This window comes from Micropterus dolomieu, linkage group LG14 (genome assembly GCF_021292245.1).
Source record: "Micropterus dolomieu isolate WLL.071019.BEF.003 ecotype Adirondacks linkage group LG14, ASM2129224v1, whole genome shotgun sequence".
Taxonomy (NCBI): Eukaryota; Metazoa; Chordata; class Actinopteri; order Centrarchiformes; family Centrarchidae; genus Micropterus; species Micropterus dolomieu.
In genome coordinates this window covers 5,310,358-5,336,270 of record NC_060163.1, presented here as the reverse complement: position 1 = coordinate 5,336,270, position 25,913 = coordinate 5,310,358, and the positions used below count along the sequence as shown (strand labels likewise).

The following is a 25,913-nucleotide window of genomic DNA, read 5'->3' as shown; positions in this document are numbered from 1 at the left end:
TAAATAGACAGTGTTCAGGTGAGTCCACTTACCGACCGGTTATCAGTCATATTTCAGTCATCGGATGTGTCAGCGTTCCAGAAACAGCGTGAAGTAACCTAACCCATCGCCGTTGGATTGAACAGCCCGGTCCCGGCAGTTCCAACAGCTGGATGAAGGCTGGAAACATCTGCAACGTCTGTTCCGTAGTGCGTAAAATGAAGCAGCAGCAGAATGGCTTTGCGCCGCTTGTCCAGGGTGAAACATCCTGAGAATGAAGTAAATCAGTCTGTATGCATCACAGGCTGGTGGGACGGGACAGTAGATAGGAAGCCTCTGTCTTGATTTCGAATTGCAAACTCGAGCAGGATTACCCGAGAAGATTGAAACAGGAATGAATAACATGCATTTTTCTTCTGAGGATTTGGGTTCTCTCCCTCCAAGACCACCGACTTTACCTGCAGCTGCTCCAAAGAGACGCTTTGTCAAGCTGGGAAGGAAGACAAGTGATGGCTCTCAGCAGTGAGTATGAATGACTGGTTGAACAAAAGCATGTTTTACACTGTGTACAAATGAATTCTCTGAGAGTTGTGATGGCTGTAGTCTTTTTTGTCACTTTCTTCGTTTATAGAGAATGTGTTAGTCTTCTTATGCTCTCAAAATGAACTGAGAAATACATATTCTCATTTATTTTGAAGTTAAGTGGGAGACTTGTGCTTTAATTTGTTAAAAATGAAGCTTAGGTTACATACAATGATTTGATGGAATACAGAGGAAAGGAAAAAATCTAAACACTAAACTCCTTAAAGTAGCTACATTTGAAACTGTGTATAGCTATTTGAATAATGCATTTGTTTTTCAACTATAAAACACCATGAAGTACTTCCAGTAAGCTGTGTGATGTATTAACACTACTAAGCCATGGACAATCTGCTCACGTGCCATGGTATTCCATCACCGCACTTTCTGTCGCTCCACCACAGACTTCAACCAGTTTTCACTAATATTATTAGTCAGAAATATTTTTCATCCAAGTGGTGGCGTAACTGCAGAGAACCTTTGAACCACAGTGATAAGAAGCTTACAGGCTTTGTCAGAGGTAAAACAACACTTCATTATTTCATTAATGTACTGAGGGAGCTGATGGAGGCATGGTGAAGGAGACTGGACGGCATTGTGCTGGTGACAGACGCGTATGTATCATAGTGCATTGTAGCATGGTGATAGAATTTTGTGAAATCCTTAAATATTATCTAAATGCATGCATTTTCTCCACATTTTCTGCTACTCATGCTTATTTCCTACTAAATATTTCCTTTTTTCTTGTCACCATTATATTTTCTCTACTGTACTGTCATTCACTTTACTTTATCCTTTGCTCTTTTGTAGTTCTTGATTCTGTTCTTCTGTCTTCTGTTTTTTTCCTCTTTTACACAATTAACCTCCTTACTTTCTCTCCTTTTTGAGCCATATATCTCTCCTTCCCCCATCCCTCCTTTAACGTGATGGTGAGAAACTCTGTTGGTCACTATTGGGAACCCTCCTACCTCTCCGACTGCCCTTCACTGTCTTGCTCAAGGTCACTTCTTCAGGATGGGTTTGGATTATGGACTTTCCTCAAGGACCCATTTTTATTCTCTGTTCATCAGATCAGCCTCATCCACTGGCAGTTCATCCACCGGCAGATCAGCCGAGGGTGTGGCCGTCAGGCACCCCAGCAAGAGCCGCATCCGCCGCCATACCAACCGCCTCTCAGGTGTCTTCCTCCGCGGCCCCGCTTCCAACTCAGGCTCCATGGCGCTGACAGCAGGCATCAGATCCTCACTGTCCGTCCAAGCCAGGAAGGGAAGCAGTACGTCACAATGTCTCTACATTTCCCCCTGCATGTTTGTCCTGGGAATTTGTTGTCATTGGAGGAAATCGATCTAAGGTTGCTGGAGCTACGTGTAGAAGTGTAAAATTCATAAATTATTTAGTCACGCTGTGTTGTATAATGTCTTCTGTAGCTCTGGAAGAGCTGTCTAAAGTCTGAGACAGTAACCCCGATCATGTCATCAGGGTTATCTCCACATGGACGTAGAGACTAAAAATTTATAACAAAAAGTCTACACAACAGCTTGAACAACATGGTGTTTTAACATGCAGGGAGGGTCTAACAAAAAGATGCTTATAGATTGCATTATGGGAAACGTAGGATCCAGCTTTTCTGGAGCTTCAACTATCCTATCCTTAAAAGCAAGGATATCTCAGCCTGTGCTTGATTATCAGCTTTATGAAAGTGTGTGTGTATGTTCCAATTGTATAACTGTGCAGTAATTCTAACCATTATTTTACTATTTCGTACATTTTCATGGGAACATGGGAACAAAAAGAATTAAATTTAAAAAGGTTTTAAATGTGGTTTTAAATTACAGTAATAATGGAAATGCAGAACTTGTTCAACTGCTATCCATCAGCGAACCTATTCTATCATTTCCTTCACTGCGAGTTTTAGTGTATATGTTATGTAAGTAGCTTTGTTGTACATTGATTGTCTTTCCTACTGGCCTTGTGGTAAATGTATGGCTGCCATCAGTGCTAATGAACCACAACTGAGAGCCAGCATCAAAACTTCTTTCCTTTGTTGTCATGCAGTGATCTCTGTAGATGCTTTAAATGCGGACGACCCATCTGAGCTGTCCAATCAGATAACCGCTCCAGGAATCCTGAAGATCTTTGGAAATGAAATCTGTGAGGGAGCTCACTATAAGAGCGTCCTGGCGACCACACACTCTAGTGCAAAAGAACTAGTCAAAGAGGCCCTTGAACGGTAAGGCCATGTGTTATCTGTGCATGTATGTGTGCATCTGCCTGCCACATGTGTCTGCTTTGTGTGTCTACGCAGGGTGAGTTACATCATGTCCATCCACATGCTTCCTCTGCTGTAATATACCTTTGTGCTAAATCATTTGTATATAAAGCAGTCAGAACAGTCCTTGATGTGCGAAACGTTGGCGGTTGAAAGGCAGGCGTGTTCATGTTGTTGGTATTAGTATATTTCCAAAGAACAAAGTCAACTTGACCCGCTGTTCTGTTTATTATAATTGCAGTACAGTGCACACAGTGTTTAAGTGTGCCAAGAAGTTCATTTAGTTGATCTGAAAAGGTCTAGAGCAAACCACAGACTTGTGTGAAAGACAGCCAGTGTTGGCCAGGGAGCTGAGGCGGCCTCTCCGTAGAGGGAATGTCCGTCAGTCTTTGCTTATGTTTCAGCCAAAAACATAATGGAATGATTAATAGAAGTGGTATTCAGCTTGTAGAGGAAAGAGTAAATCATTTTTCTTTTCCCTCAGTGAAAATTTACACTGTAACAGTGACATTTTGCTATATCATTACCAGATCTCTTATTTAGTAATGGGTCAGCAAATACATTAATCACATGGCAACATTATGATACTTGATAAGTTCATGTACTGTATGCAGGTTTAATGGAATATCCATGATAAGGTGTTGCTTTGATTAGGAAACAACCCTCTGCGAGTCAGCAGATCTAAGTGTTTTATATCAAAGATGCTCTAACCTATATTTTTGGAAACCCACAGATTATCACCCGATTGCGCATTTCCCCTTACTTCTATGAAATGTTTTAGCCTTGTTGAGTTGTGGCGTGCATTGCAGTCCACCAGAGTGTCTTTTCAGGTACTTAAAGTTGGAGTCAGCAAAGTCTAACATTTTAACATTTTAACATTTTACACATAGGTGCCTTAAAGTTCCCATGAAACAGAAAGTAGAGTGCTGCTTTATTTTAAAAATTAAAAATCCCCTGTGCTCCGAGCTCCCGGTCCAGGCAGAGTCATCTAAAATGACCACTAGCTGCACGGCTAATTGAGCTAACTAGATAATGGCAGCTACTGTTAGCAGCAGTTAGATGTTACTTTAGCTCCAATGAAAAGCTATCTGTCCATCAGGAAATTCCGTAGATCACAGAGAGTTGAGGCAGAGCAGCCGTAGGACATTAGAGGGAAAACCAGAAAATATTTTCTTCATAAAATATGGTCCCCTTTCACCCAAAACAGTGAATAAAATTGCGTTTCTGTGCAAGTGATAAAGCTAATGTTTTTGTACAGTAATCAGTGAGGCCCAGCCAGAGCGCAGGAACACTCTGCTCCGGCCGAGTCATAAAAATTGAGAAAGCTTTTCATTGGATGCTTTATTACAGTAATACACGCCACACTAAAATACAAGTAACCTACAAAACAACTTTTTTTGTCATTGCTGCTCCACATACTGGCTAATAGGAGATGTATAGCACAAGACAAGACAAACTTAGATTGATTTGGATTTCATGGAGACTTTAAGTAGACCAGACACTGCAATAAATTGTGATTTACAATGCAAGAAACTAGAAGTTTCCATAAGTACACTCATGCTTTTGGAGCTCTAAATTCATTTTGTCCCGTTTATCATTATGATGATTATATTACACCTGACTATGTCTTCAAGGTATGGCCTGGGCAAGGAGGAGGCGGAGTCCTACGTCCTCTGTGACACCATTGGCTCCATTGGCAACCATCAGTGGAGAACAGAGGGATTCAGAGTCGTGGGCAACAATGAGAAGCCCCTCCTCCTGCAGTCACTATGGAAACCCAGAGAAGGCCTGGCGAGACGTTTCGAAATCCAGAGGAGAAGCTCTGTGGAGGAGAAGACGTCCAAAGACAAAGACACCATTACTGCTGGTACAGTGTCTGACTGTAGCCTTAGGGTGCTTTAGGGACATATCATTCAATATACCACATCCTAGTTTATGGTGTCTGCATGTCCGGGAATAAAAGTTTTTGCCATTTAATAAAGTATTGTCAGTATTAAATCCAGTTTTAGAGTTCTCACAGTAAAAATGTGGTTTGTTGGCATGCTGTTTTTCCAATGAAAATCAGCCAAGCCACACAAACCAAACTATATTTTAATAGGTCTACAATTTCTTTCTTTTCTATTTCTGTTACAAACTTGGACTATTTCATTCTTAAAAGAAACTTTAAATTTCATGAACATCGCAGACACCCTGTGATTGTATTGATTTTGTTCCACTGACACACCCTTTCTTTAACACTGTTTTAACATAATGCTGTAAAAGATTTACACAGCAAAATATCTTAACATCCACTGATATTAACAAAATATGACGCAGAACTTTCCGTCGATGCAGGAGACAAACACTTTATGGCAGTGTGAATGTGCAGGGTGGACCCCTTTCTGTCATTTCTACTGGTTGTGGTTGACACAGCTGTGGTAAGAGTGTGTCCTGTTTTGTGTTTTGCTTTTATGAATGGCACAGCTTGTGATAGCTTCTATCAGTGTCAGCTTGAGGATGCCTGCTCCGTGGGTGAACTTGTATTTTATTTCCATGAGCTCTGGCTTTCTTTCCACCGAGGTCTGTTTCCTGTATGGGGCTTCTCCATGTTGACTCTGGCATAAAAACACAATGTACAAATGACCGAACACACGCAGGCTTACGCACACCTCACCATGCCTCAGGAAAAAAACGGGTGTTGCCCTATCACAATATTCCATTACACCTTAGCTTAACATGTTTATGTAGCAGCTCAATTTGCACACATTTGAACCACAGTATTCACTCTAATTCCCAACAGTTTTGTTTGTTAGGTATCAACGCCCAGGCTAGAAAGCTGCAGAAGAGCCGCTCCAGAGTGACCTCCACCCTCATTGAGAAGACCATGGGGCGAAGCCACAAACTGTGGAGGAGCAAAAGTGAGATGGACCTCTTAGATTCTGATACAGAGACGCAGGACGCAGATCATGAGAAACGTCAGAAGGATCGAAGCGAGAGCCTGAATCAAACTTCAGTGCAGAGTTACGAGCGCCCAAAATCAAGCCCAGAACAGAATCACATTCACAGCCTCACAAATCCCTCCAAGGGGGGCGGTGGGTCGCAGGCCAAAACAGAGACCCTCTGTCATTCGAGGCTGAGAGGCGAGAGGGAAGGAGAAGAGTCAGAGAGGGAGGAGACGGAGAGCAGCGACGATAACACCACACAGTACTCCATTCACCCTCCTCACGACTGTCCATACCTGCTGTTGCTGCAGGGCTGCAGCCTCACACAGGTATCTCATTCAGACACTCCACAATACAGTTGCTAAGTAGAAGGAGATATTTTGGCGTCCCTGGTTTTGGAAGTAAAAAGTCCAACTGATATTTCCCAAAGACAATGCTACATGATTGTGATGATTACAGTTGAAGCTCCTCTGCGGCTTGGATCAGCATGAAACTCACAGATAAATCAGTTAGATTAAGATGTACATTAGAAAACAGCTGGGTCTTTGATAAAAAGTTACAAGAACAGCAAGTCTGTTTACATACAAACCTCAAAAGCTCGTGGAAGCTAAAGTTAACAGTGTGGAGAAAACTCCCCATTTAAATTCTGGGTGAGTGAATTCAGCTACTCAAATAAAAAACATTGCTCTGTTGGTATTAAACCCGGACCACCGTGCCAAATTTAGAGACAAAACATGACTTCTCTAAGACAAAGCTGAAATAAATTACCTGTTGGCCAAAACATAGACGTATATGATCGTTATCTTTATCTGGAAGAGTCCTGTGTTTCTCAGTTAAGGATATCATTAATCTATCATCAGAGTTTAACATTAGCAGCTCTGTCCTGCTGTAAACTAAAATAAATCAGAGGGAGACAGCTTTTATCTCAATTCATGGATTCAACATTAGCTTTATTTGCTAGATAGCTAGTCAGCATTTTTCACCCACCAAAATCACAGTCCTGGGCTAGAAGTGATAAGCTGCTTTTGTCTACCTCTGTCTGAAATAAAGGACCTATTGTTTCAAATATTACTAAGAATTTTGACAGTAAATCTGCTCTTGTTATCATAATAAATTACATAAGCTTACATGCATAGTTACAGTAGCTAAGGGAAGCAGGGCACACTGTCAATTCTACCTCTCTACCACCTGTCACACAAATTACTCACATGCTTGCAGGCTGATTTTGGCATATTTACAAAATGTTTACATGTGCATTGTATTACATTCAAACCACTGCTTTATGTCCTTTACTCACTGTGAAATACTTCAGAGCTGCAGCTCTAACAGCATGTTTTCTCAGTATGAAAAGAGAGACAGAGGAGAGAATCATTATGTGAAAGGTCAGGGAACTGTACATAGAAAAAATTTATGTCAAAACACTGATCAGGAAACAGAAAAAGACAACCCTGGCACTGCTTCCTGGCTGATTATATGCGGTTTTACTGGTTCTTTCTCGCACACTGCTGTGATTTTGACTGCGTCACAGTTGTTTTCCCAAAAGATCCTTCGTAAGAAAATAATCACCTAACATGAGAAATACTGGGCTTAGGGAGTTTATCTGTGAATTAATTTAGCTGGTTAAATCTGTCCCGCTGGAATAGACAGACATCACAAGGGGAATGTCAAACATAATAATCCCTGCATAAAACATTGTTTGCCTAATCAGGCTTGGATCAAGATTATAATTCTAATGCCTCCACATGATCAGACTGCTTTCACTGAGAGAGACTGTTGTATCGTAGCTGGTAGTAGAAGTAATAAACATGTACCATATTAAATCGAATTTCCTACGCTGTCACTGATTGTATTAAAATAACTATTCAGCCTCAATTCATTTATACATTTGCTGTTCCTATTGAGCAGAACTGTCCATGTGTTTCAAGATGAAAATGCACAGGTCACATTAAGTAATCCATCAACTCATTGGTTAATTTGCAGTGATGGCAGAAGTACTTGAATCATACCACATATCATACCATACCACAATTTACAACAATATTCCATTACAAGTAAATATCCTGCATTTCATTAATATGTACGTAAGTTAATATATAAGAATCATAACCAGCATTTACTCATTATACAGGTTTGCAGCTTTTACAATGTCCATTATTACATAATCTATATTATATTATTACATTAGTATTACTGATCCATCAAAGTTTAAGCAGCATTTCAGCAGGTTGAGGAGGAGTTAATTTTTACTTTTATTAAATACAATTCGGTAATCAAATCTATAATAATGCATGTTATTTAATAACTGATAGTAGCATATACATTTTAAGTAACATGTTTAATTACATTATTCAAGAAAATGAACTTTGATTTCATTTGGAATATAAGAGAAACAGAAAACAGGTGAGCTGGTTAGTTTGTAGAAGCATGGTTGAAAAACTAAAGAAAAGAATATCACAACCGGAACACATCAACATACTGGACACAATGAGTTTGAGACAAAGTCAAAAGAGTGGAAAACATCGACTCAATTGTTGCTCATTTATATTTTTTCTCTGCACCCAGGACTTTGTCATCTATCTACTAGCTGGGCCAAACATTATCTTTGGTCAGCAAAGTGATCAAGAAGACGGGTCAAAGCCTGACATCTTTCTCTTTGCCGCTGACATCCTTCCGAGACACTGCTATTTCCGTCGCAATAGTGTTGGCAGCCCCACTATGCTCTGTCCTTGTCAGGACGCCGTGGTCACGAGGAATGGTGAAGTTCTGAGAAAAGAAGTGCAGCTCAACCCTGGTGATGTCATTGGACTGGGACAGCGCTACCTCTTTCTTTTCAAGGATCCCTTAGCTTTATCCCACAAGGTAAGCGTGAGATACAGGAGAGACAGGAAAGTGAGAGCACATATGCAAAGTATGCGCTGTAGTTTTTTCTATCTGGTAAGATTTTCCTCAAAGTCCTTTAGTGAGAACATATAATCATACTTTATGATTCTCATTTCTTTCTTGGATATGAAGGAAGTGAACAGCGCTGCTCCTGAGCCCAGTGTGACTGCTGTCCCCTGGATGCTGGGTCACACCACTTCTGCCACTACAACAAGCCATACTAGAGAAATGATCATCTGCAACACCTGCATCACAACCTGCACTGAGCTGCAGAGCTCCAGCAGTGAACAGTCGCTGAGCAGAGGCCTTCCCTTTTTAAACTCACCTGAAGGCCGCAGTCTGACTCTGAAATATGCGAGCGAGGATGAAGATCGCGTTGTCAAGGAAATAGTTGCTATGGGAGGCAGCAGCGTCAAAGACAGACCACCACTGACTGTTGCATTTTTGCTGTGTCTGTGTGTTCAGTATTCGGCCTCATGTCTTCATACCTCAGACCTGCGCAGGCTGCTGTTGCGCATTGCAAGTGGAGTTCAGAGTGCCATGTGGGTGAGTTGTGGTGAGGAAAAGAGACATGCTAGTCTTTTAGGAGGTCCTTTTCACACACCAGCATTTGAAAGGGTGACATGTTACTTATTGTCCCTTTAGCAACAGAGGTAACAAGCTTGCTAACGGATAGCTAGGTTTGCTAGTAACTGACAGTTGACAGGTTCACCCTGAGAGGCAATAGCTGTGTTTCCACCACAGGAACTTTGCCCAGGGACTATGAACCTTTGGAGGAACCAGGCACATTACTTTACCCCACTCAAAAGATACTGCTTGGGTGTAGTACTGTCCAAATGTACAGGTTTGGGGGTGGGGCTTGCTGCACCGAACATTTGTTATTGGTCAAGTATTCAAGCCACCGTTCTTAAAAGTTTGCAGCCACAAACCTGTGTGTTTTTTGTTAATTGTGCTTTGACACATCGACATGGAGTTACAGCACAAGAAAGAACACAACCTCTTATACAGTCAATGCACACGACAGAGGAACCAACAACAAAGTCCAGGCCTTACGGAGCCTTTATGCTGAGGATCAAGGAATTGGAAACAGCGACCCGCAATAATAAGGTGTACATGCTAAAATTTCCTGAAAGTTAAAGGTTCAGTGTGTAATATTTCTGAGGATCTATTGACTGAAATGCAATATAAGATCCATAACTATGCTTTCAGTGGTGTATAAAGACCTTATATAATATTAAATTCCAGGCAGAGGACATTTAGGAGAATCATGTTTTCTGACGGCTATTTCAGAGGTGTGTCAAGCAGGCAACAGAATCTTTTAATGTTGTTCAGAATTTTTCAAAGTACAAGCACAGTTCAACTCCAAATACTGCGTTACAGTAAACAAGCTTCTTGTGCTTTTATTTTGAAGGCAAAACCACTAACGAGGAAGTGATTGTGAGTAACTGTTGCTGTCATGACTGAGATCTATTTCGGTACCCCTATCAAAGTATTTAATTATTTTTATTTCTTGCCGCTATCAAAGCACCATAATCTGGCAGCGGGCCAGATATTATTGTTGGCGGGCAGTTTTGGCGATGGTTCATTATCACAGAGAGAATTAATGTGTTTCCCTTATCAATGTTTGTAGAAACTTTATCTAATGTGTGGTTTATAATGGACTGTGGTGCAGGAACAGTGACAGTGTTTCACTGTCTTGGCTCACATTTTCCATGTTATCTGTCAGTGGCCAAGTCGCAATAACATATGATTTTACTAAATAATTAAGTAAATATAATTTCTTAATAAATATACCTAAAGAAACCTCATTTCTTGAAGGGCCACTCTCTGCTGTCTCAGAAGAGACACCTTTTGTGCTGTGTCAGCCACCGTAGCTGTCCTACGCTCTTTGAAAGGGTAGGGGGCAGTGGTAGACTCGAAGGTTGGTTGCAATTCACAACCCTCACCACTAGATGCCACTAAATCTTACACACCGAACCTTTAATCAAGCAGAACGTCTGTCACCAGGCTTGCAGAACCACATATTTTGCAAAGAAGCACAGATTTTTGCTGTGCCACTTTCTAATGTGACCAGGCCTACAAGGGCTAAGGGCTACAAGGCCAGCATTTGTACCTAATCTTCAAGTTAGGCCTAATCTGTCTTGTGGAAGGGCTCTAAAACCTTTACTATTTCAGTTTATATATTGCTTACATGGTGCACATTATTAAAGGAATTTGTGTTTAATCACCACAAATTAACTAAAACACAGCAAACCTGGGGCAAGACAGTATCTCTGAGGTTCTGGGGGAAAATATACAATGAATCTGCCATTTGTAGTTTGCTGTGTGCAGTTCATCTAATGGTTACTCAAAGGCAATACCATACATACACAATACCACAGTAAAAAGCTCTTTAAATTCCATTTGAAACTGCAGCCTTGAGACGTTTCTATCATCTGTTTCAAAGTTGTAAGCCAGTAAGTTAGTAAAGCCACTGAGGATTTTAGGCTGCCAGGTCCGTTAAAACTCACTATATAGACTTATGATTTTTACTTAGAATGGACCTTTTTGTAGTTTATTCTTTCTTCTAAACATCTATAATTTTGTAAAAACGAAGGTTGTTACTATAATATTGCCACAACATTTTGATGCACTCACTGCAAAGCCTATTTTTGTCATGCAGGAGCACACTAAGGACCTAGCTGCAGTTCAGCCTGAAGAGTAAGCACATTATACTTTTATTCTTCAGCAATCAGTTGTATTACAGTTCACAGACTACACTGAAGAGCTCGTCTTCTGTATTGCAGCCTCAGTGGTGAAGGCTCAAACTCAAAGGACCCCAAGGCTCTCAGTCTGCACGAGGTGATCTCAGGACTGTGCCCCCTGGTGGTATGGATGTCCAACTGTCTGGAGCTGCTACAGTTTATCCAGTATCAGTTGCCTCTTATTTTGGAGTGGAGAACCCGAAAAGAACAGGGGAAGGAAGACGAAGACGAAAGAGAAGAAGGGGAGAACAAGGAGGTGGAGAACTTGGGTTAGTCACCTGTTGAGCTTTGAATTTGATCATGCGACCATACGTAGGATCAAAGCTGCACTAAGTTTTAAGATTTTTAAATATTACCTGTTCTATCAGCTCAAATCATCACCATGATAACACAGATTTGCTTTTCCTGCTCAAAGTAATTTGTGATCTGGGGATCCCTACAGCATAACTACACCTGTATCATTTATAGATATATGCGTCCTATTGGAGTTACGTCTGTCCTGTGTCCGTTCAGCCAGTGAGGAGACGATGGCTGTCCTGGAGGAGGTCATCATGCTCGCCTTCCAGCAGTGTGTGTACTACATCACCAAGGTGAGAGGATGATCAAGCACACAGCTATAGCACACACAGGATTTACATTGACATACTGTACTTTATATCCTTAATAGCCCATCAAGCCACACTTTTGTGGCAAAGACAAGTAATATATAAATTAGTTCTCCACTGTCTTGCATGGGAAGCTAAACATCTGAACATCTACCTCACCTTCGTCAGCCAGGCTTGTGTAAGGGCTCCATCTGTTCCTCTCCTCTCCCAGATGATTATGATGTGTAGGCTAAGAAAATAATCAGAGACGGGTTGAGAATAAAGAGCCCAGTTAGCCACTCTGACAGGTTTCTAATAGACCGACCAGCCACACTGCTAGACCACACTGGGGCATTATGACATGGGAGAGAGACAGGACACCAAGGGCCTTTGTGTGTGTGTATGTTGGGGGAGGATGAAGGAGATCTCTCAAGTGCTGCCAAGGAAGCTTTACATTGCAACCTATAATCTTTCAAATGAAGCGTAAGGCATGTTTTACTTTAAAGGTATAATTTGTATCATTTTTGCATTAAAATGTCTGAAAACGACTAGACCGTTTGTAATCTATAATTTTATTCAAGGTAGCGGGGCATTTCATTTGGTTGTCTGTCACTGCCATCGCTACCCCCTCTAGTTGCTATCACTTCCAGGAAAACACGGGATATGTCAGAAAGTGAGGAAGGAATCGGTGAACATGACTAAATGCAACGTAAATTAAACTTGTATTCGTTACCGCGTCTATGAACATGATCATGTCAGATAGATTTTCAACCGCAATGGTGGAGATCAACAACTCCCCACCCCCCACCACAACTGGTCGAGGCAGATGGCCGCCCCTCTGAGTCTAAGTTCTGCTCGAGGTTTCTACCTGTTAAAAAGGAGTTTTTCCTTGCCACTGTCACCAAGTGCTTGCTCATGGTGGAAATTGTTGGATCTCTGTAAATAAAAGCTGCAAAAGGGAAGATGTACTTTAGATTAAATGCAGTGCGAGACTGGTCGCTCCCACTGTTAAACCCAGAGAAAGATCACTCGACTCTGCAGTCCCCTTGTTTTGGTTTTAGTAGTGGAGTTTTGAGCTGCTAATGAGAGATTTCTCTCAGCACTTGTTGGAGGCAAGAGAAAGCTAAAAGGAGAGACAATATTGGACTTTTGTTGGGTGGCCAAAAACAAGACTCCAAAAAATGCTAATGTTGCTAACATCTGCTTGAAGTGTGATTAGGCAGTTGATTGCTAAGATGTTAGCTGTAACAACTATTATGTCAAAATGGCTGTACTTGTGGAGAAACACACTGAGCTGCAGCACACACAGTGACAAGAGGTCCACCTGCTACTTTCCCGTCCACCCTCCCTACTGAAATGTGCACAGTTAAGGCACGTTAGGCAGCGTTTTTTCGCAACGGCGCATGCTCCGTATTTCTCCAGAGGAATGCACATTGGTAGTGTCAGGAAATTATGAATGTAAAGACAAGTTAACGGCTAAATCTAATATCGTGGCGGACGACAAAGCCAGGGAGGCTTGTTCGCGTCGAGTAAATTTGTTGCCTAATTATCTTCACAGTCTTCTTATTGTCTAATCTCTATTATGTAGGCTATTTTATGGGCTATTCTTTTATGTGTAATATGATTAAGATGTAAAGGTTCAACTGCACAGAAGGTCCATTGTAATGAAAAAAGGAGCCAGTTGAGAGGGGGAATAGACAAAGTTATTTCCAGGATTAATCTACAAGTAAAACACATGAATATTCTCTGACATTATAATCACAAATTTATGAAAGAAACTTCACTTTGCAAGGTTGCAACATCACACACGTCTGCAGTGTAGTATGCAGTAGAAAATTATATTATTACATTAGATTGCAATCGGATTTAGCAGTGATGAAATAGGCTAATTCTTTCATACACCTTAGAGACTTTGCCGTGGATTGGGCGTATTCAGAAGAAAACACCAGAGTGATTTTCAATTTTTGATGACATGAATTTCCGATTTTTCTTCTTGTAAAGTTCACATTTTTTTTCTCGGTTATTAACCCCGACCCTGGCTCCATATTTTTGGGACATGTAAAATAATTCATCTAAATATGTGAAAACACTTAGGAGAATTCAATTATAGACTACAGATGGGCTACATCTAAGAAACTATCCATCCATCCATCCATCCATCCATCGTCAACCGCTTATCCTGCGTACAGGGTCGCAGGGGGCTGGAGCCAATCCCAGCTGACATCGGGCAAAAGACAAAGTACACCCTGGACAGGTCGCCAGTCCATCGCAGGGACACACATAGACTATTGGCTAATAGTCCTTACCTAAGTACTGTGCATGTTCAACTCCCAACAAAGATCTTATACAAGTGAGATGCTTCACTCAATAGCTTAAACAGAGCGTTCAACACACAGGGTGAAAAGAGGAGCTGCGGCAATGTACGGTACAAAAATATGATGTTTTTTGAAGATGAAACCATGTAAACCTGTTCTGGTACAGCAGAGCGTTAAATGCTGTATTTGGTTGTGCAAAATTTTGTATCGTGCTGTATTCTCACAGTGTCACTTGGGAAAAGAGGAACAGGCACTTCATTGGAGCCAAACTGTTCAGTTGTGTGCAGTTTCACTGAAGCACCACACCCATCACGTGGAATTGTGCTGGGGAAATTTCAGACAAATTTCCAGTTAACTGTGTGGGTGTGGATAAAAACACCATCCAAAAAATACTAATGAGCAGATTGGCCTATTTACGTTCATACAGTGACATCTAACTTGTTCCTTTTTAACATATCTTAGCTGAAAGCTCAGCTGCATGTCCGCTGTCTGCACAGCCCCTCCAATGACCTGGATGCTCCAAACCAGCAAAGCCCAAAGTAAAAGGAAGGCATGTCAAGTACTGAGCCACATCAGAGATTGCGTTAGCACAGCCCTGGTCTCACAGGCTGTTAGCGGCAGCCAAGCCAAGGTCTCACATGTCCAGCCAATTGGAATTCAGATGGACTTTGTGCTTGATGTGCCACGTTTGAGGCGTCTTCTACGTTAGTTTCCCTACAGGAAGGAAGTCAGTGATATGACATTGTATCTCTAAAGAGGAAAGTTTAGAAATTCCTCAATAGCAAGTTGCAAGATTTTGACAGCAAAGGTTTTGCTCAGTGCAGGAGGATGTGGTTATCTAACTACCTGCCTCAGACAGCATTTATTTCTCCCAGCAAGTCTGTCTGTCTGATGAACCAAATGACTTCCAGATGTGGTTTGTCAGTAAATCCAGAAATAATCCAGAAATGTAATACAGTGTGTTCATGGAGTTTGAACTCACAGGATCTAATTTAAATTGTATGGTCAATTGACACATTGCATTATAGTCTGAATTCCGCTGTCCTGACAACTTACAAGTTCAGAGATTTCCTCTCATGGAGACAGGGGTTGGGTACCAGGTTCGGTATAACCAAAATGTTAAATGATGCAGCTGTGGAATCTCTTGATTAAAATTGCAGAGGATAGAATAAATAAGAAGGTGTTTATGTGGAATTGGCTAAATCACTCACTTCTCCGCGCACTAAAGAAAGGAAGCCGATATGCTGTATATGTACAGGAATAATTGTAAAGCCGTTAAAACTAAGCTTTTATTTGCAGTTACTTGAAACTATGTTATCAAAGCCAAAATTAAGGACATGCTGTATATGTATATAAAAAGAAACATCTGGCCCTGATTCATACCATATGTTACGCCTTATTTATCTAGAAGCCAATGATCTTTAGTTGCACATTAGAGAACTGGTGTTGGATTTCTCCAGAATTGCTACTGCATCTTTATTCCTCATTAAAAAAGACTTCCAGAGCCAGAGTACAGAGCCAGGGATGTGCACAAACACCAGAAGTTCTTTCGGTGCACACAGATCGGACAGCTGTGAGGAGATCTTTGCCAAATTTCCAGACAAACGTGCATGAGACAAAATGCATAATTTTGGTGAGCAGATGATCACCGATGGGAATGACGGTGTGTTTAAGTTAGCTAATTGTGTCGCAAAAGCTTCGAGAAGAAGGAAATACAGATTATTTAACCTTTCTGATTCTCCAGTATCATCCAGCATACGTTTTAACAGCTATTTATAAAGTTTGTTGATGACTGGTCTGTAAGGTTGTCTTTATTTTTGAACTTAGTTTGTATTGTTTGGAAATGTATTAACAGAATTCTCAGTCACATTTTTTTACTTATGTCATGCCATGTGACCTGGACACACATTGTGTGCAGGACAACAATAACAGCCATGCTGATGCTTTGAGCTAAATGCTAACATCAGCATGCTAACATGCATTACAATGACACTGCTGACATGCTGAACATTAAGCATAATGTTTACCATGTTCACCATCTTAGTTCAGTGTGTTAGCATGCCAACCATTTGCTAATTAGCACTAAACAAAGTCCAGCTGAGGCTGATGGGAATGTCATAAACCAAAGTATGATGATTTCTTCAAGCGTTTTCAGATTAAATTGGCCTAGTGTGGACATGGTGTCAAGTTCGTTCTTGGTCTTGCCAGTTTTTCCCACCCCAACCACAGCCTGTTCACTCTGCTGCTGTCTGGCAAGTGATACAGAAGTATCTGCTGCCATACCACCAGACTACAGAGCAGCTTCTTTGCCCAGGCTCTGAGACTCCTCAATTCAGCCTCTGCACTTGTTTTTTTGTGTGTAGCATGAAGGGACCACAGTTTGCATTTCGTTGTACATCGTTGGTTTGCATGATCAATAAATGAACCTTGAACCCAGGCGTGCCATGCCATCCATCATGACTGTCACCTCACAGCGAGCGCACATCCTTTCCTGGACTGACAGACCAGAATTTGTGAGGAATGTGGTCAGGTCACCAGTGTCAAGCTGAGGAGTAACCTGGCTAAGGCCTGATGATGGCCTAATGTATCTATCCTGTCCCTTCACCAGTGCAGTGAGTTGACATAGTGATTAATGTCATTGCTTACTGCAGTGTAGCCAGTCCGACCCAGGGTTCAGATTGTGATTTGAATGATCCAGGGTGGAAAAACGGAAGACTGAGCTGAACATTTTTTGCCCTAGCGCATCTTTTTCAAGTGACACAAACCCTACTATGTAGAGAACAAAATCATATCTAAATCCATTTTCTTAAATTGTGTTTATTTTGGGGTCTCATCCATCCAATGTGAGGGTAATTGCTGCGGGAAGGCGCCACTGGTGAGCAGCTATTCCAACTGAAGGCATATCACTTTAACGGGCTTGTGGGCAGACTGTGTGTTTATTTGTGCATCACAATGACAGCACAAAGAAGCACAAGACAACACACTTTATTTTTTGACTCTGGAAGAATACATGCCATGGATGCATGTGGTAATCCCAGAATGATTGAATCCTCTCTGGCTTGGCTCTGCTGAGTGACATTTTCCAACCAGAAACACTGCAAGATTATTTGGCTCAATGTTTAACCCATTTCCATTGTCTTGTGCGATGGGAGCCGTGGCTGTTGCGCTCTCCTGTTCATGCTGGCTGCGGGGCCTTACAGTAAATGTAAAATGATCTGCTCAGGGTGGATTCCTTCAGAACTCTTCACTCAGCAGCCCTGCTGCAGCGCCATGCCAAGCCCACATGAGCCATATTCAGCTTTTTAGGAATGTGGATCTATGGCTGGCGCTGGCCTCGAAAGCTTGGTGGGTGTAAGACTGAGCTTGGAGGGGAAGGGGGATGTCTGTGTACAATTAGCCCGAACAAAGCTATCGTTGTCCGGGCTCGCTCTGAAGAGCAGCAAGGACCTTTGGCTGGAAAGGAGGAAATCTTACATACTCTGTCTTTCTTATTCCTCTGTCTAAAGCGTCAGCTATGTTTCAGTGTGAGACACTCAGTGAGATAGGCATGCAGAGGCAATATGGGTGGTCTGAAATCCAGGGTTAGACGTTTACATGTTTTAGTTTATCCCAGTGATCAGAACATCCACCACACAACGTTAACTTTTCCAACCTCAAACTGACCCACAGGAATTTTCAACAACCTCAAGTTCCACATGGATGAGTGAGTCACTCTCACACTGCTTTATTCTGCTTTCCTTTATTCAACCCATTCTGTTATGTCAGGTCCTGTACCCCGTCCTGCCGGGCCTTCTGGACTGCAACCCTTTTAGGGAGAGTGCTGACGTGCAGGTGAATGGCGAGAGTGCCCGGGTCCTGGATAGCAGTGGACTGCAGATCCCTGGTGAGATCCAGCATCTCGTGGAGGTTCTGACCGAGACCCGGAGACTACTGTCGGACTTTCAGGTCCACCCGGAGATTTCGTCACAGCTCATTGGCTACCTCTTCTACTTCATCAACGCATCACTCTTCAACTCACTTATGGAAAGAGGTATCAATGCGTCAGTGCCTACGCAGAACAGTGTGCAGGCTTAGAGTCAGTGAAGGGTAGACTCACTCCCCCAACCACTTTTCCAGGCTGATAATTGTTTATGACCTTACATTTCTGAACATATATCACTTTTGTAGTCCTTCTGGAGGTTACCATTTGTACACCCTTCTAAATACCAAAACACACACACAGATGGATAGATAGATTTTCTTCCTTTCAACCCATCATTAACTCATAAGTCATAAAACATATAGTTAGATTTTTTACTGAGGTTAATGTGCTAGAGTTTTTGGAGTGCAGGAAAAACAGTTTATAAAAACTAAACTTTTTAAAACTATTATAAACTATATTGCCTGTGTTTTAGAAGCCTGGGTGGTGGGGGGAGGGGGTCACGACATGCAAAAAACAACCTCATCCAGACTCAAACCAGTGACATTGCAGTTGCAGGGTCAGTGTTTTATGTATACAGATTTTCTGGAACGCTGTAATAATGCAAACACCTCACAGAAACAACATAACTCCCAAGCAGAAAAAAAATATTAGTATTGTTGCTGTCAACCCAAGGAAATGAACAAAAAAGTGATTTTAAAGATGACTGTCTCCTGATGTTTGCACAGGCTCTGAGCCAGGTTTCTACCAGTGGTCCAGAGGCGTACGCATGCGGGCCAATCTTGACATGCTCCTGGACTGGGCCCACGCAGCTGGACTTGGGGGACTGGCCTTGGAGCACACGCACAATCTCTCGTCGGCTATCAATCTGCTGGCTACACCCAGAAAGAATTTACTGCAGGTAAAAGACACGCACATTTTACACATTCAGCAGAGTTGGGTTTATCCAATATAAATAATCACCAGAGACATAACAGGCTGAGGATTTAGTGATGTGATTTCTGCAGAGTGGGCAAAAAATGATATTGTATGTGTGTGTGCAAATTGTACAGTTTTATTTTACGTATTTCATAGAAAATGTATATAAAATCAACCTTTGTCCAGTTAAAACAATAAAAACAGTTTATAGTAAATAATACATATATTTACAAAACAATTAGTTGAAAACATTACATTTATTTATAAAGCATTAGTAGAAAATAATAAATTTATATATATAACATTTCCAGTGATGTGAAGGTGCATGTCAGGCCCAGTCCCATGCCACTGATTGAGCTGCATAGGTCCAGCCCCTGTAGAGCTATGAGTGGTGCAGTCACAAAAAGATTGTTTCTTTTAAATGAATGTGGCTATTCTTTAACAAAAGCATTACAATTTAGGAAAGAGTAGCGTTTCTTTTACATAATAAAAGCCTAAGTAAAGTCTTCATTCAACAAATACATGCTTGTATTTGACTGAACACAAATAAACTGAAGGTTTGATCTGTGTGTGTGTGTGTGTGTGCATGTAGACATCTTGGGTGTCCTTGCGGTCTGACTACCCTGCCCTGAGTCCTGCCCAGCTGTACCACCTGCTGAGTCTTTACAGCCCAGCGTCTCCCTGCAGACACACCTGGAATCCATCTGTTCATGACCAGGCTGCGGCTCACAAAACAGGTGAGAGGTCAACATACTGGTCAACTATTATAGATACCTTAATTTACTATACAAATTATGAATATGATTATTTGCAATATTTTGATATACAATTTTTTTGCAATATGTCACTTCTTTTCTCAGCTGATATCCTGGAGAGTTTTGACACCCACCATCCTCTGGTGCTTCCAGATGTGGGTTACCAGTTCCAACTGGGAAGGGAGGTAAAAGATTCTGCCCTGAGGGAAGAGCTGGACAAGCTGAAAGAGCTAATTTCCACCAATTCTGACTCAGTGTCTGATAAGGTAACAGCTACTCAGCAAAAGGTACAAAAATGTCATTGTTACGTGATGCATGGAATAGGTATATAAACTAAAAATAATTCTGAATAGTTGGGACATTCAAATAATGCAGGATTTATGCTTGGCTGAGGTGTTAAAGTTGGCATATCGGGAGCTGATGGCATGACTGAATAAAAAATAAACTAGTGCTGGGCAATGATTAAAATTTTTTTCCGGTGCGCGTGTTCACTCGCACAGACTTCACTCGGTTAAAAACTTGAAATGACGTTACAAGTCGTGGTGGATATTTTACAAGCACAGACCAGGTAATGTTAAAGCAACATTGAACACAGGGTGCGGATGTTGGTTTCGGCTGTTTGAGTTGTTTGTTAGGCTGCGTCATTAACACTGCTCCTCCACTGCTTGATTGGGTGGGTGATTAGCAGGCTGATCAACAACCCGCCCCTCCTGTGGTTTCACTGGATGTGTACCCAGAGCCTGTGAGCAACGGACTTTCAAACTAATAATAATAAAATAAAAACTGCATTGACGTGCGATAAAATACTTAACGTGACCAGCCCTAAAAAAACACTTGTGAACAAAAGACAACACTGCAGGGCTTGCTTCTCCTTCCTCTTTTAAAGATCTAGCATAGGTGTATTGCTGTCCATAATCACTTCACCAGAGAGCTTTAAATGTAAACAAGATTAATAGTCTTCAGCTATGCTTAAAGCTGTGTGAGGCTTTACATTGGCACAGTGGTACTTTGAGCTAAACGCTAACTTGAGCATGCTAACAACTGCCATTTGGGAAAGTACTGCTGAGGCTGATGGGAGTGTCATTAGTTTTGTAGATAAGTGGTCATAGAATGAAGTATTGGAGAAATAACAATGCTGATCTGACAATGGTGCTAGATGAAAAGTAAAGGGTTTAAAATTATTATGTATATAAATAATTTGCCACGAATGCCAACCTCATGGTGGCACGAGTGAAAAAGATATGGGATCACCAAACTAATTCTGATTCATCCTCTGTGGACCATTAAGTCTGTACAATATTGCCTGGCAATCCATCCAGTAGTTGTTGAGACATCCTGTTTCACTCTGGACAATAGTGGTAGACTGAACACTATAGTTTAACCGCTCATTAACGTTAGCGCTCTTCCACTGATAAACATGGTTAGCTATATTTGTGGATAATCTAATTTAGCAATGGGCAGCGTTAGCTGCTATAAGCGATGTTAGAGATAGAAGTGATGAATTTGGGAGAAATTATAGGACCGTTCACTAAACTGTTTCAGAAATAAATCTACAATCAAGTCTGTGAGCAGCATAGCCTCACCCACTCACCAACTGTAAAATTAAACACACTGCTGTGACCTTGGGAGGAAGCCAAAAATTGGAGGGTTAGCAAGTATGGTAATTATGATTATTTTCTGGAGAGAAGAAGTGATGGCTTTTACAAGCTACTGGAGGTCAAACTGCTGAAAGTTAGAAAGGTGTCAGAACACACAGTGCATCCACAGTAGAGTCCATGCCTCAGTGGGTCATGGCTGTTTTGGCAGCAAAAGGGAGGTGTACATTATGACCAGCAGTTGCTCATAATCTTATGACTGATTAATGTATAATGAGTTGGAGATTTTCATTGTTTTATACTAGTAGCAGCTAATGCTGTAGCAGCTAGCCTCAAGCAGAGTTGAGGAGCGGGCTACAGAGCTCCCCAGGCCCAACCGACGTTGACTCAAGTGACATCACTGGAGGCAATTGATCAGACTTTACACAGCTCCCTCTGGAGCCACGAAAGGCTTTATAAAACTTTTTTCACTTATGCAGTGGTACTCCTTGAGTAGTATGGGTGGGATTCACCAGAGGCCCCACGATACGATATTATCACGATACTTGTGTCACGATACGATATCATTGCGATTTAAACATACTGTGATATTTTTCAATTTAATACCTTTTTTCCAACTTCAAATTGTGTCCCCAAAGGAAAACTCTTTTTCTTGTGGACTGAAAACACAATTGATTTTATTATTATAGAACCAAAAAGTACAATTTTCATGTAAAATTTATATAATAAAAGATTGATACTTGATGTCCATTTATGGATACAATATTGCCTCGGAAAATATTGCAATACTATGCTGTATTGATTTTTCCCTCCACCCCTACCAAGTAGCCTACTGGAAAGACAAGCTGATGTGTAAAATTAGTAGTGTCCACATAGATGTGGTTTTCTTATTTAATTTCATTGTTTTAATGCTTTTTGTCATCCAGGTTGGAACCATTCAAAAGGAGGCTCAACTGACTAAGATGGATCTCCTTTCAAAAGCCAGTCTGGAAACCTTACCTCCATCACCCCCATCACCACCCACTCCTTCCTCCACCCAGTACCTGCATGAGCTCAGCTCCTGTGGTACCCTTTTGTCTCAGAAGCTAAGAAATTTGGAGTTGCAGACCGGAGAGAGTGAGAACAGTGAGATAAGGTGGTCTACTCTGGACCCCTCCTGTCTCCTCACCCCACCCAACACCCCCCACATCATAGATCCTGCTGATTTGGGGAAGGCATACAAGAATAAAGAGATAAAGGGTGACAGTGAGACACTTCGCCGGTCCTCTGATGTAGATGCACATGATGAAGGTACAGTATAGTAATACACCATTCATGGTTTTCTACTGTTTGTCTGCAATTAAAACAAAGCTGAACATGTCTCTTATTTTCTCCTTAGGTGGATTAGTGTTTGAATGTCTGGCTGCACTGAAAGTAGACCGTTTGAAATCTGATTGCCGCAGTATGAAAAGATTTATTGAGCTAAAAGAGGAAGAGGAGGAGGAGGAAGAGGCGGATGACCATTATGATGACAGTAACGATGAGGTTTTTAGCTTGGAGTTGGAGCGAGGTGAAAGAGGACTTGGTCTTGCTCTGGTGGACACAAGGGTGAGTAAAAAAAGATTTAGATCTCGTAATACTTAAACCTTAAAGAAACACTTTACACCAGGTATGAATCCTGCCTCTGCTGACCGTTAGTCATTTTCTGACCTCGCTACAGTGATGTAGAAGTGTAATGTGCAACAGTCTTAAAACTTTCAACCAGGAAAATACTGCTGTTCAGCCTAGTATTAAGTTACTCTTTAAATGTCTGCATGTTTCTGTTTGCTGTTGTCATCTGTAGAGTCATATCCGGGCTAGCGTGTGCTCGACTAGCTTCTGTAACTCAATGCAATCTCTTATTTTGCATTTTGGTGTTTCTGGAAAAAAAATAAAATGAAATGTGTTCCTGGGGTTTACTGTCCATATTTGGAAACCACTAAAGCACTTGATTTCAGAAGTTGAAACCTTTGTGATTTCTACTTAAACAACGATTCATTTCAGTATAATAAAAAGTACAGCTGCCGTGAAAATGTACCAGTGTGGCAGCGCGGGTTCTTACATTATTGTAACTTTGTTTCATCCATATCCATAAAATTCACCATTTTCCTCTAAAGTAATTTCCCCAACTCTTTCATCTGTAATTTCTGCTGTCTAAAAATGCCTACAATGGCTGTCTACACTGTTTGGCCATCACTGTACTGCAGTTAACATGTCTGGAATATCTGGAACCCCTTAACTCGCTCACGGACTGGCTCTTTAGTCGAGCTGTGACGTTTATCTCGCAACGGTCTAGGCCAAAACAAACACGATTTCCCCGTGTTTGTTAAAGGCTGCTAAAAACAGAAATATTAAGCAACCAGACGCATGATTTTGATTTGTCCTGTTGTCTACACTGTGCACATACCTCGCACAGCTAACTATTAAAACGTCTTGGTTAATGATTGTTGTTGGATAAGGACCTAGCAAACATTCCTAGCTTGTTCAATCAAGTCTGTGAGCAGCGTAGCCTCACCCACTCACAACAAGTTACTTATCAGACATTAGCTATACTTTGTGTTTATTGGTAATGTTAGCATTCTAACATGCTAAACAAAGAAAGCTAACATTAGACCTGCTGAACATCAGCGTGTAAGTATTGTCATTGTGAGCATGCTGATGTTAGCATTTAGATCAATGCACCATCATGTCTGCTAAGGACAGCTTCAACAGAGCTGCCAGCATGACTGTAGACTCTTAGTCTTGAGCTGAATCTGTATCCAGTTCTCGTGTTTTGGTGTTGATTTCGACATATAAGACTACAAAAATGCCCCAAAATGCACCACCATGTTTATTGGTAAGGTTATGAGAGTCACTACTCAGAGCAATGAGACTGACTGATGCAGTGGTAAATGTTACCTTTACAAAACATAGCCATACAGATGGCATGAAAAACAAATGTTAACTAAAGCAAGTTAAATTTCAGATTTAATCAATGTGGATCTCTTCTCATTAGTAGTTTATTTTGGGTCCACCCTTTGACATACTAATTACAAATTATTTGGTAATAGTTATTATTTTGTCTTATTTGAATGTTTATTTCAAATATGTGTAAAACACAAACGAGAAATAATAACCAATAATAAAACAAATAAAATAAAATCATTGATCAACAAGAAAATAAATAAATTAGTAATAATTACAGCCAAAGAAATTTAATCCCACCCCATGTCCACAAATCAGATAATTATAAATAATATACCCGCTTTCTAAATTACTTTTTAGAAGATAAAGAATAAGAAAACATGGGTGATGTGAAAAGGGATGCTGTGGGATTAAAAAGGTTGCAGTGTGGCAGCTGTCTACAAAATCTTGGGCATCAGTGAGTCCTTGACATTTTGACCTCATCTTCCAGGACACTTCCTTGAGGGTGAAAGGCATCTTCATCCGTGCCGTGGTCCCAGACTCCCCCGCAGCGCGATGTGAGAAGCTGGTACCAGGAGACAGGATCCTGGCTGTTAACGGAGTCAGTCTGCTTGGACTGGACTACAACAGGTAAGAATGATTCAATTTCAAATCTGAGCAAAGTCAGTTCAAACATTTGGGCAGCAGATATATATATATATATGTATATTTATATATGTCCCACCTCTTTGTCTGTGTTTTCTCTCTGTTAGTGGAAAGGAGCTGATCCAGTCATCAGGTGACAGACTGAGGTTACTGGTGGCCAGATCTGACTGGATGGCTAAGGCTAGACAGACTGAATGCTGACAGCAATTTTCTTTTTTCAAACCAAGACTGTTAATGCACCATAAGCGCACTTAAAGATGGCCATAAGAGCTTGTTGAACATTCAGTTTCAGGACATAGACCTTAATATAAGGTTAAGAAGACAAACATGCACTATGAAATAAACTATGTCCTGCTTGAATTGAGTACCAGGTTTAAACTGCTCAGTGTAGTTTTGCAGTTTTTTAATTTACATTGTAATAGCATGATATTACTGATGTGTGTATGTGATCGTTTCATTGCAAGCAGTTTATTTAAACTCTTACGCCAGTGGAAGAAGAATACTTATATTGACCATTCCATAGCCTCTGTACGGTCACTGTCTCTCAGTTACACTTCTGCTTCACTAATCAAAATTGAGTCCAGAGAAGAAAGGCTTCCCACAGTAAAGTTGGTCTGATAGCAGTCTGCTGTTGGAATTACATTATTACAACGCTACCATTTGTCATTTGAATGTAGAAAAATAACAAGCACCATCTAAGGTGCAATATCATTGCCATTCTTTAGTTTATTGATTCGACTGGATAAAATGATTGGATATACGACGGTTGTTACGTGTTGTTTAACATTGTAAAAAACACTTTTTTTCCCCTTTCGGCTAGGGCTCAGATTTTATTACTGTTGCTGTATTTTTTTTCTTTTTTTTTTTGCAAATGACCCATTTTCATGG

General features: G+C 41.1%; 1 protein-coding gene across 1 annotated transcript; it reads left to right on the top strand.

Moving 5' to 3' along the window:
* Positions 1 to 25,913, top strand: si:ch211-176g6.2 (ras-associating and dilute domain-containing protein). Its single transcript, XM_046067929.1, has 18 exons — positions 1 to 501; positions 1,629 to 1,831; positions 2,614 to 2,788; positions 4,462 to 4,694; positions 5,620 to 6,077; positions 8,311 to 8,607; positions 8,761 to 9,174; positions 11,291 to 11,328; positions 11,415 to 11,641; positions 11,841 to 11,962; positions 18,037 to 18,301; positions 18,919 to 19,091; positions 19,701 to 19,845; positions 19,969 to 20,129; positions 22,385 to 22,748; positions 22,837 to 23,045; positions 24,871 to 25,010; positions 25,133 to 25,913. The coding sequence occupies exons 1-18, from the start codon at positions 374 to 376 to the stop codon at positions 25,224 to 25,226; spliced, it is 3,846 nt and encodes a 1,281-aa protein (XP_045923885.1). The 5' UTR covers positions 1 to 373; the 3' UTR covers positions 25,227 to 25,913.

Bases quoted from the DNA above. Each gene is read 5' to 3' on its own strand.
- si:ch211-176g6.2 (XM_046067929.1), top strand. From the start codon at position 374: ATGAATAACATGCATTTTTCTTCTGAGGATTTGGGTTCTCTCCCTCCA. The intron at 4,695-5,619 runs GTACAGTGTCTG...TTTGTTTGTTAG, and splicing joins CAAAGACACCATTACTGCTG to GTATCAACGCCCAGGCTAGA. The intron at 11,963-18,036 runs GTGAGAGGATGA...CTGTTATGTCAG, and splicing joins GTGTGTACTACATCACCAAG to GTCCTGTACCCCGTCCTGCC.